At 36.5% G+C, this 12,494-nt stretch overlaps 1 protein-coding gene across 1 annotated transcript; it reads left to right on the plus strand.

Moving 5' to 3' along the window:
- The first annotated feature begins 8,870 nt into the window (after positions 1-8,870).
- On the plus strand, positions 8,871-10,514 carry LOC114165260. Its single transcript, XM_028049918.1, has 2 exons — positions 8,871-9,965; positions 10,485-10,514. Exons 1-2 carry the CDS (start codon positions 8,871-8,873, stop codon positions 10,512-10,514), a joined length of 1,125 nt encoding a protein of 374 aa, XP_027905719.1.
- Positions 10,515-12,494: the final 1,980 nt, after the last annotated feature.

Consider the following 12,494-nt stretch of genomic DNA (forward strand, 5'->3'; position numbering starts at 1 on the left):
AATGGAGATATGGCGGGGACGGGTATTATGGCGGGTATATGTACATCCCCATACCCATCCCCATACTCAACTGAAAAAGTCGGGGATTCCCCATACCCATACCCATACCCAGTCAATGCGGGGATTCCCCGTCAAAACGGGGACGGGTTCGGGTAATACCCACGGGGACGGGTTTATTTGCCATCTCTATGTGTGTGTGATCTTGTTGTGGAATGATATAATCCTTGAGTTATATTCGTTAGCAAGAAACATGAATTGGTTTGATGGTTATGCATGGATTTGGCATTGGTATGGTTATGGGTTCAAGCCTTGTAGAACCCAAATTAAACTTTATTTTTTCTATTTTGGGTTTTGGCTTGAATTTGAAGGGTTAAGGGAAACCCTAGATGCATGGGCCACCAAGGGTGGGTGAAAAACGGACCATAAAGAATCAATGAATGATAATAAACATTATCATTAAACCTTAAATTCCGAATTTTGATAGTACTGAGGTTGGAGTGAAGCTTTGAAGCTAAATTGGGAGAGAAAGCCAAAGGGAGATCGTTAAGGATCAAGAAAGAATTAATAACAATTCCAAATTTAAGCTAAGGGAAACCAGGTTAGAGGAGTTTTGCACATAATTTTTATGTTTGAGTATGAACTGTATAGATGATGGTATGAATTATATGCATGTCCTTGCTCTAGTTTCTATGAACAGCCCGCAGGGCGGCACATGCACTTTAACAGGGTTTTGGGGTTATTGTGGAGGAACCGCCTAGCGGCACATTCCCGGCCGCCAGGCGACGCATGGGGTTATACCAAAATTCTATATTTTTGGATGAGCTGCCTGACGAAGATGTATAACCGCCAGGCGACGCGATCTGATGCAGGTTCGATTTTGGTGTTCTGATGGTTTTTGGATGTTTCTAGTCGAAGGGAAGCCAAAATTAATAGTGAAAGGATAATTTGAGATCATATAGTAATTAATTTCACGTAAATGAGTGCATAATCGAATGAAACAGTGTAGGGAGGCTTTAGGGTTGATGAATTGCAAATTGTCGCTTATGGAATCAATTAACGGAAACTTAATTTGGGTATTTGCTATTATCAAATGGAAAGGTTAGTATATTTGGGTTGTTAAATAATTGGAAGTGTGGGGTGAATTTGCATTGGAGGAATTGTGGGAGAGAAGAGCAGTGCAGGTGCGAAAATTCTGAGAAAATTGCCAGAACATTATGCACCGCCTGTTGGCATGGGGTTGGTCGCCAGGCGCCATCACAGGAAAATAGAATTTTATGATTTGCGAAGAGTTGCTGGGAATTGTTCATTCTTTGAAAAGTGTTGGTTCGTGTTATTTTGGGAGTTGAAAGTGTTAAATTGATGATAACCTGATGATGAGGATATCAACTATATGACAATAGAGGTGAATGAAGTAGAGTGTTGAGGGATCAAAACTAGAATGGCAAAGGGATATAGTCATAGGTTGAGTACACTGGTCTTGGCGTTAACAATTGACTGGGGATTTATGTAAAATGGTGGGAATTGCTGCCATAAAAGTGTTATGACAATGGATGGCACATTGTGCAACAGTGAGTGTAAACCTGTGAACTCTTTGAGATAGTGAACCCAAAGTAGTAAATTGGAATAGAGAGGGAAACATAGCTAAGTAATTGATTTTGTGGTTTAAAACCGAATCCATTTGAGTGTGATTGGTATAGAGGTGAACTAATTGGATTGGAGTGAAATTGTTGTAATGTATAGAGCCAAATTCGAGACTGCAAACTGTTTTGAGTGTTTGAATTTTTGTAATGCGCAAGTGCTGGTATAGTGCCTGGTGGGCGTATTGAAACCGCCAGGCGATAGCTAGGGAACAGTGAGGTCCAGGTGCGGGTGGCGCCTAGCGGGGAGGGAGGTCCCGCCAGGCGATAGAGGCAAAAATAGTGGTGTTCTGGAGCGTTGGCGCCTGGCGGTGTGGGTTGTCCCGCCAGGCGATGGCTGCTGTAATTGAGGGTTTTAAGGTGCTTTGCGCCTGGCGGTATGCGTCACCCACCAGGCAGTCTGGTAGTTGGCAGCGCCTAGCGGTACGTATCCCCCGCCAGGCGATTTTGCTGCTGCAACGTTGGGTTGTTGGTTCTGTAAGCGTGCTCTACAAGGCTTCTGGTGATGCTTCAAAGGTGGAATTGGTGGTGTTCCTTGAGTTGAGCTCGGAACGTATCCCTTGAGTTGTGGTTCGGGATGGCGGATGAACACGAGGAACTCTTGAGTTGTGGCTCGGGTTGGCGAGTGTTGCCGGTGTGAGTGTGCTGGTTGTGGCCAATACTGATGGGTCTGAATAGATTGCCCTCCTCAATTGTTGACTGACGAGTTGCTAGTCTTGAGACGTTACGAACCATGCTCCTATTTGGGAACTCGACCTAGCGTTACGGTGTGTGATCCGTAACAATGGCTTCTCGCACGTGATCTATCGGTTGTGGCCGATAGGTGTGGCAGCAAGTCGTCTTGAGAAAATCACTAGAAGATGTAGAAAACAAATAACATGGTTGTTACCATGTGATATGAAATCCAATGAGGGAATTCTTCCGATGTGAATGTATGATATGAATATAAAAGTATTGTATATGTGTATGCATTCTTTATATGTTTAATCTGTTAAGCTCACCCTATCTGCTTGTGTTTAGCGATGATCGTGTACGCGGTACACGTGAGCAAATGATGTTGATGCAGGTGGTTATGGTGGAGCTTAGCCATGGAGAGAGGATGGCTCGGGAGTTTTATGCTTTTATTTTGATTTGGTTTGGCAAATAATATGTAAACTCCGAGGAGACTAATTGTATTGTTTTCATTTTATAAACTATGGATTTTTGGTTATTATTGAACATTAATAAAAGTTTTAAATTTCCCACGTTTTGGGAAATGAGGTATTAATAAATGCGGCGTATATATTTTTTTCCTATTTTATTATTTAAATTCGTAATATCCGGTCGGGATGTTACATTTGGTATCAGAGCTTTGTTTTCAAAATGATTTTTGGGGTCTATGGGGAGTGAGCTCATCGTGTTACGCTAACGTGACAAATTGATTGTGTTTTGTGCTAATTTTGTTTGGCAAATCCTAATTTGAGCTGTGTGATGTGAACAGCTGAAATATGTGACGCGCACAAGCTATGGCCAACAGGAGGAGAAGGAACAATGTTGGAGTTGACGACATAGCTCAGGCGATTCATCGCATGGTGGACGTGATGCAGCCTATAGCAGCGCCACCCAGGGCCATAGTTGCACCTACTAGGCCAATATCTATGGAGGATTTTATGAGGCATAGGCCAGCCAAATTCTCTAGCAAGGCCACTCCTGATGAGGCAGATGCCTGGCTGTGGGAGTGCGAGAAGATTTACAGAGTGCTGGAGTGCACGGATGCTCAAAGACTATCGTTTGTCACATTCCTTCTGGTGGCAGACGCAGAGTACTAGTGGTAGGGGATGCAGCGGTTGATGCAGACCCGTGATGAGGAGGTGACCTGGGCTGCCTTCAGGACGAGGTTCCTGGAGAAATATTTCCCAGAAAACGCGAGGCACTATAACATCCCGGTCGGATATTACTAATTTAAATAATTAAAATAGGGATATAAGTATAAAATCGCATTTATGATAATTCATTTTCCCAAAACGCGAGAAAATTTAAAACTTTTATTTCAACGCGCCAAACTAAAATAAACTCGCGACGTTCAAGTATTACAACTATAAAATGTTTATAAAACTAATACAAATAATTCATAATTTGCCCATACAAAACAAGTGAAAATCCCCAAGTGTTTCCCACTTCGTCTCTACACATCCACCTACTCACCTGCATCAATCCCTGCTCCCATGTAACAAGTTACATGATCATCACCAAGCACACACAGATAGGGTGAGCTCATGTAAATAAACAAATAAAACATTACATTAAGTAAAGCATTTCAAAACTATAAAACGTGTTAGCAAATTTCCCTTTTCTCAGTTCCCTTGCTTTCAACTCTTTCGTTAGACCTCTATTGATTCTACACCTTTTGGTGAGTCCATTGATCGATCTTTGTTGCACGAGTGTCTACTCGCCCCTTCGACTACAGGCCACCACCTAATAGTCCACACGCGGGAATAAATTTGCCATGGCTTCACACCGCGACACCAAGTGGAGTTCCCCAAAATGAACAGGAGTCTGTAGTTGTCCACAGACTACTAAACTCAATCAGATGCATTGAAGAGGGCAATCATCTGAAACCTCGTCGTACGAGCCACGATCTCGCACACTCCACTGGACTTCCTAAACCACCAGGCTACAACCTAGAGTGGCCACGTGTTACCCCAATACAAGATACACTCGTAACTGGGCCCCAGCTAAAGTATCGCATCTGAATATCACCTAAAGTTGTGTAGAAATCCTCCTCGCGTACCAACTCTGCACCAAAACTGCCTAGCGCGCCTCTCGCGTCGCTAAGGGGAACCTGGTTCCAAACCGCTTGGCTGGCATCTCACACCGCCAGACACAATGCGTCTAACCAAAGCCTTGTCGCACCATCACCACCTGGCAGTCACCTCACGCTGTTAGGCGCCATACGCTCTCTAGAGCCTCTACCAGATCTTTTCCGCTTGGCGAGATCACATTTTCCACCAAGTGTCATGTGTTCCAAGCTTCTCTAGTTTTCCCTTATCACTTAGCAGCACATCCCAAGCCGCCGGGCAGCACACCCCAAGCTACTAGGCGCCACACCAGTAGCGTCACTACTACTGGTTTTTGGCACTTTGAAGCAAATTCCAAAGAACCCCAAGCACTATACATACAATCCATAACATGAGATATGCTTATCTTGTCATAATCACATGACTGGATCATGGTCCAACACAATCCTGAACAACCAAAAAATATACAAAAGCAGGAAGAATAAATAACTATTGCCCCAAAATATCGCACAAGCAATAAAACAATAATAATGATAGTAATAAAAAACAACAACAACAACAACAACAATAATAATAATAATAATAATAATAAAACGAAATAATACAAATAAAAATAAAAATAATAAAATAAAATGAAACAATAATAGTAAAACAATAATACTAATAAGATAAAACAATAATAATAAAATAATAAAATAACAAAAATAAAAATAAGGCAATAATAATAAATAAAAATGATAATAAAATCATAAATAAAATAAAACAATAATAATAATAATAATAAAATAATAGTAAATAAAATAAAATAATAATAATAATAATAAAGATAAAGATAATTATAAAATAAAATGAAATGAAAATAATAATAATAATAATAATAATAATAGTAAAAATAATAACAAAATAATAATAATAATAATAATAATAATAATAATTATAATTATAATACTAATAATAGTAATAAAACGAAATTTTAAAAATGAAAATAATAATAATGAAAATAATAATAAAATAAAATGAAACAGTAATAATAAAAATAATAAAAAATGTTAATAAAAATAATAATAATAATAATAAAATAATAATAATGATAACATAAAAAAATAATAAAAAGACAATAATAATGATAATAAAATCATCAATAAAACAAAATAATAATAATAATAATAATAATAATAAAATAATAGTAAAATAAAATAATAATAATAATAATAATAATAATAAAGATAATTATAAAATAAAATAAAATGAGAATAATAGTAATAATAAAAATAATAAAAATAATAAAAATAAAAATAGTAATAAAATAATAATAATACTAATATAAATAATAATAATAATAATAACAATAATAAAACGAAATTTTAAAATTAAAAATAATAATGAAAATGAAGATAATCATAAAATAAAATGAAGCAATAATAATAAAACAGTAATACTATAAGGCCCACCAAAATATCTTTTTTCTTTGCCCTAAGTTAAAGGGCTGCCCCATGTGAGTTGGGCGTGTGGGCTGGCCCAAAGGGGAGACAGACCCTAAGTCTGCCCTGACCCCCATTCCGCTCACTTTGCTGAAACAGATTCCCGAACTCCTTTGAGCAACTGTCACCCTTTCCGCTAGGGTTCAGTCTTGGAACTCCATCGCACTTGTTCGAGCCAGTTTCGTTCCATGTAAGTTTCATCCCATCTCATACCTCTCTTATTTAGCACAGTTGCTTCGAGTTCCAACTAGGGTTGTACTGAGTAGCTTCGTGTTTTTCTGTTCTTGTGTTTCCAGCTCGCTAAACCGCTCTAGGAGCTATTGCGTTTCTCTATTCGCACCCAAGAACCCAGCTGTTAGCCCTTTTCCAGGTACGGGAAGCTAGGATTCACCCTTTTATCATGATTGTTCCCGCTTGTGCTACTGCTATATCATTTTAATATGCCTGGTGTGTTGATGTGAACTTATGAATAATGTTATTGAACTGTTGGTGATCTGTTGTGTGTTTGTGCACGAGAGAACAGTGGTGAGCACTGGTATTCTCGTCCAAGCGAGCATGTCTCGCCTAGGCGATATCAACAAAGGCTCGCCCAAGCTGCTTCATGCGAGCGATCGCTTAAGCGACCCACGTCCTTTCTAAGCGAGTGAGCATCTCGCCCAAGCGAGAGGGGTCTCGCCTAAGCGAGATACCGCGTGAGGCTACTGTTCCCCTTTTTGAGCCCTCGCCTACGTGAAGGGGCTCGCCTGAGCGAGACCCTTCAGCCTGAGCGAGGAGCTGGGCGAGGCATTGTGGTGCTTGGTTGTTTATTGTTCTTGTATGATTGGCACTTGCTTGGGTATGATTGTTATGATGAAAAATATGTGATGAACTGCTATGTATGAGTGATATCATTCATGGATGGTGGATGATGGGTATGGTATGAACTTGGCATGTAAACTAAATGAGATGGTTGGTGTTAAAGTGGCATGGTATTGGCATTAGCTAACATCCCATAACTATGGTTTGAGAGAAATGGAAGGGTATGGAGCCATTGGGAGAGAAATGAAAGAGGTGAATTATCAAGAGATGGTATGTGATATATATGTATATGTGTGATAAATCTGTATTGGTTGGTCTGGTATGCTTGGTCCGTGTCAGTGCGTAATTCCTTAGAAATCTCTAGGTGGGATTTCAGGGTCGTGCTTTAGTGGTCGGGACGTTATTCCATGGCCCCTGTTAGTGGGTGTCCATGGTGGTGCCCCATCTATATAACTTGGTAAGGATTCAAGGTAAGGATTGCATCCTGACACTCTAAGGAGTCAGTTAGTCTCACTTAGAGCGGACTGACCCCTGTGGTGAGAGTAGCAGGAGGCCTGAAACTCACTAAGAGCTAACCTTGTGTGTGAAGGAATTGATTCATTGTAACACTTGTAACACATAGCTCGGGGGTGAACAGCTCGGAGGTGAGCAGAGGTATCCACCACAAGTGCAAGCATCCGCTGAATCCGACCAGGTTATATGTATCCGGATGAGTCGAGTCGAGTCTTAGTGTATTGATTTGGAAGGTCATAACATGCTGGGGTGATATATGTATATTGGACTGTGAAAGTATATCTGATTGCATTGATGAAATCTTTATGACTCTAGCTTACCCTGTTTGCTTGTTTGATTGTCTTGTATGTTGTTCTTCTACTTTTGTGATGATCATCAACTTTGTTGATGTGAGCAGATGCGAGAAGCACTCGAGGTCAATCGGGAAGAGATGATTTCGCTGCATAGTCTGTTTGGGTTGGACATCGCGTTTTGTTTGAGGCTTTTGTTAGGGCTATGGCCCATGTATTGCTTTACTCTTTAATACTCTATCTTCTTCCATTAGACTTTTATCTAGTTTTTTTTTGGCATCGTGGTGTGCCTAAGATTGTAGGGGTTGTGTTTAAGACCCCAGGACTACACTGTTGTACTATTTGTGTGTGACGTTTCTTTTAATTACGCTTATTAATTAAATGAGACGTTACAAATACTAATAAAATAAAAATAATAATGATAAAATAAAGCAATAATAATAAAACAATGATAATGTTAATAAAATCATCAATAAAACAAAACAATGATAATAAAAATAATATAAAAAACTAATAGTAAAATAAAATAAAATAATAATACTAATAAATATAATTATAAAATGAAATGAAATTAATAATAATCAAAATAATAATAATAATAATAATAATAAAATAATACTAACTATAATAATAATAGTAAAATAAAATAAAAATAATAATAATAATAATAAAAATAAAAATAATAGTAATAATAATAGAAATAATAATAATTGTAATTATGATTATAATTATAATAAAATAAAATAATAATAATAGTAGTAGAATAAAATAATAAGAATAAGAATAATAATAATAATAATAATAATAAATAATAGTAAAAATAAAATAAAATTAATAATAAGAATAATATTAAGTGTGTTGTATTTAGAAGAAAAATTTTAAATATCTAAAATCACCTACTACAAACATCAAGAAATTAAACAATACAAGAATTTGATTCAGGAGAAAGCTTTCATGCATCAATATATAACACAATTGCATGTAATATCATTAAAACAATACAAGATCAATCATATTGTCAAAATAATAATAAATTAAATAACACACAAAATGACATACTTAGGACTTGAACCCAAGTCCTTTCACACCATTAAGTACTCTCAACCATTTGAGCTAGTACTTTTCCACATCACATTAATCAATATTAAATGCCATAAAGGCTCCCACTACCCACATTTATTAATTAATTATTTATTTATTTAATTAAATTTCATGGGTCTTACAGGCACGAGCGGGAGATAGAGTTTTTGACGCTTCAGCAATGAACCATGACCGTGCAGGCTTACATTGAGAGATTCGAGTATCTGGCACAATTCTACTCACTAGATGTCACGGAAGAGTGGAGGTGCAGAAAGTTTGAGGGCGAGCTGAAACATGAGGTGCGCCGATTCATCGTACCACTCCGGATCTTGGAGTTTCCCATCTAGGTGCAGCAGGCTAAAGTGGTCGAGCAGCTGGAGATGGGGCCCAACAGAGTGGCCCAACAACAGAAGACTGCTTCAGATTCCATATCATAGAAGAACCTTACGCCAAACTGCAGTTTTCAACCAGGAAACTGCAATGCTACAGTTGGAGGGAGAACATCTTAGGAGGGACTGCCCAAATTTCTCTAGCAGTTCTAGAGGAGGCTCCAGCACTGGCAAGTGCTATGTATGCGAGCATACTGGCCATTTTGCACGTGTGTCACCAGTTGGAGGTGCACCGGCTAAGAAACCAGTCGGAGATCAACCTAGAGCACTAGGGCGTGTGTTTGCACTGACGACCACTGAGGCGACTCAGTCACGTAACCTGGTGCAGAATTCTTATTTACTCTTTGGTAACAGTGTGGTTGTGTTGTATGACTCAGGAGCTACCCATTCATTCGTATCCAATGAATGTGTGAGGAGGCTCGGACTTATGATGCGAGAGCTGGGGTGCAAGTTAATAGTCGCGACACCGGCGTCAGGCGAGGTATCCACCAGCTTTGTTTATGTGGGATGCCCTATGGAGGTGGCGGGTCGCAGGTTCAAGGTGAATCTCATCTGCCTGCCAATGGAGGGTCTGGACGTAATTTTGGGGATGGACTGGTTGTCGAGCAACCATGTTGTCATCGATTGCAGACAGCGCGGAGTAGTGTTTTCGGATGCGGCGGGATTAGAGCTTATATCATCTAATCAGGCAGTGAAGGAGATTGTCGCTGGAGCTACCTGCTTTATGATAGTGGCTCAGACAGAAAAGAAGAGCATTGTAGAGCAAATTATCCTGATTCTAGTAGTTGAGAAGTATGTTGATGTGTTCCCAGACGAGATACCAGAATTGCCACCGAGAAGGGATGTGGATTTCACCATTGATCTCATCTCTGGAGCTGGTCTAGTATCTATGGCACTGTATCGGATGGCGCCAGTCGAGTTGGCAAAGTTGAAGAAGAAGATTGAAGACCTACTTGAGAAAAATTTTATCAGACCGAGTGCATCGCCATGGGGAGCACCGGTATTGTCAGTGAAGAAAAAGGATGGCAGCTTCAGACTATGTCACTACCACATCACTCTGTCACTGCCACGTGGCACGATGACAACTTGACACATGTCAATTTTTTGATTTTTTTTTAAAATTCAAAAAAAAATTAAAAATAAAAAAATAATAATAATAAATTCAAAAAATCGAGGAACTGACACGTGGCACTCCCTCTAACAGTGTCAACCTTGACTTAACGGAAAGGGCAAACATGAGACGTTTCAACAAAAAAGGGGACCATTTTGAGACTTTTAAAAATATAGGTACCATTTTGACATTTTGACTCCAAAATGGGGACCAAAGGCATAATTAAACCTTCTCATAAAAACATTGGTACAGTCATAATTATTTCTTTCTTGAGAATATTATCCATTTATAGGCCCATAAAAGAGATGTATAGTCACTACCTAACCTTCACGATGACGAGCAAGTATCGGATAATCCAAGTTTGGCCTATGAATATCCTAGTTCATGGCACTATTTTGAATTATCCAGATACTCACCTACTTGGTAAAACTTCCTTAGACCCCACCATGGTCTTTGTCTTTCATCTCGTAGTGTATCAAACTATGATTTCCCAAATATAAACACTCTGACATTGGTTTTATCTCAACTTATTGAAATCAAACTTAAGATTCTTTCTTAACTGACATACTTTTGGACATACTGAAAGATCATAAAATGTGATGACTATCAAGTTATGTGATTCGTGACCAATAATATATATACACCATACACAAAGAATATAAAATAACAATAAAACATATAGGTAACTTTCTTTTATCCAAGCTCATTGAATAAAATAGTATTTACTTTTACTTTTTTTTAATTTTTGAAATTATAAAGTAATGATAAAACAAAATAAGAATCAAAGCAAGAACTTTAAATAATTAACTATATACAAATTAGAATGTTATAAACACATATAATAAAATAAATTATAAATTAATATAAGGATTCGTGCAAAACTAGAGATAATGAAATGAATAAATAAGACTAATATGTACCTGGAGATAAATTACTAAAATAAATAAATAGAATCAGTGTATAACTAGAGATAAATTAAATTAAATAAATAAACAAGACTTATGCATAACAAAGATAAATTAAATTAAATAAATAAATAGGACCAATGCATAACTAAATATAAATTAAATTAAATAAATAAACAAAATCGGTGCGTAAATAGAGATAAATTAAAAGAAATAATTAAGCAGGACTCGTGTGTAATTGGAGATAAAATTAAATTAAACAAAATAAATAAACATGACTAATACATAACTGGAGATAAATTAAATAAAATAAATGATAAGACCCATGGAGGTAAATTAAATAAAATAAAATAATTAGATAGGATTGATGCATAATTGGATATAGATTAAATAATATAATTATAAATAAAAAAGATAACAACGGAAGGAAGCAAATAAAATAATATATAATTCGAAATAAATAAAAGATAAATATAACACACATGAGTTTATCAATATTAACATATAAAGAGCTTAACCTCACTTCCCCTTACCTTGTTACTTGAGGGGACACTCTAGCGATACTTCTAGAAGACTAAGATCTCTTTCAAATCTTTTGCTCCAACTTTCTCTCTCTTTCTCTCTCTTTTTCTTTCTTTTTCTCTCTCTATTTCCTTCTTTCTTTCTCACCTAATATTTAACTGACCTTTCCCTTCACTTATTCCAAATCATGATAACATTTAATTAATGCAAAGATTCTCTTCATTAATGAAGAAATCATCTTTATCACTTCCTTGTTCTTTTTTATTACGTTAACTCTTCCCTCAATTCTTTTGCACCTTCCTATCACATTCACACATACTTATAGGCTAAGGTGTCAAAATGATAATTGCATGCATTAAATACAATTTTATCACTTCTTATTCTTATGTTCCCATATTCTTATCTTCTTCTTTTTATTTATTTATTTATTTATCCTTTCTTATCTCTTAGATTTAGTATTAGAAGATTCCTTTATTTTTTTTAACCTATATATATTTATATGTTAGTAACTTATCTTTTTTGTAATATATATTATTATTGTTGTTGTCATTTATTATTATTTTTATTTTACTTATTCTTAATGTTTCTTAAAAACTTGATTTATTTTTCAATGTTCAAACTACATCTTGACATAATACAAAACATCAGTAAAAACACATAATTTTCCAACTTTTAATTTAAAGTAAAGATAAAGTAAATAATACAATTTATTTAAAGTAGGGATGTTACAAATGTAATTAAAGAGGCTAGCAAACTTGCCTCTGGAAATTAACTTAGAAAGTTATTTATTACTTTGTTAATCATGAATACAATGTCAAAGCCAAATGTGGTTTGGGATTAAACTTGGAAGTTGTTGATAGATGTGATTTTATATCAACAAAGAAAGGACTTGAACCTACCAAGTATTGACTTCAAATCATTTCCAATTAATTATATGTTGAATTGCTTACACCCCATGTCTTTGTTATGCAGGTGTTGAAATTGAAGAACA

The sequence above is a fragment of the Vigna unguiculata genome, chromosome 10 (assembly GCF_004118075.2).
Source record: "Vigna unguiculata cultivar IT97K-499-35 chromosome 10, ASM411807v1, whole genome shotgun sequence".
Classification (NCBI taxonomy): Eukaryota; Viridiplantae; Streptophyta; class Magnoliopsida; order Fabales; family Fabaceae; genus Vigna; species Vigna unguiculata.

Bases quoted from the DNA above. Each gene is read 5' to 3' on its own strand.
- LOC114165260 (XM_028049918.1), top strand. From the start codon at position 8,871: ATGAGGTGCGCCGATTCATCGTACCACTCCGGATCTTGGAGTTTCCCA. The intron at 9,966-10,484 runs GTATTGTCAGTG...TGAATTATCCAG, and splicing joins CATCGCCATGGGGAGCACCG to ATACTCACCTACTTGGTAAA.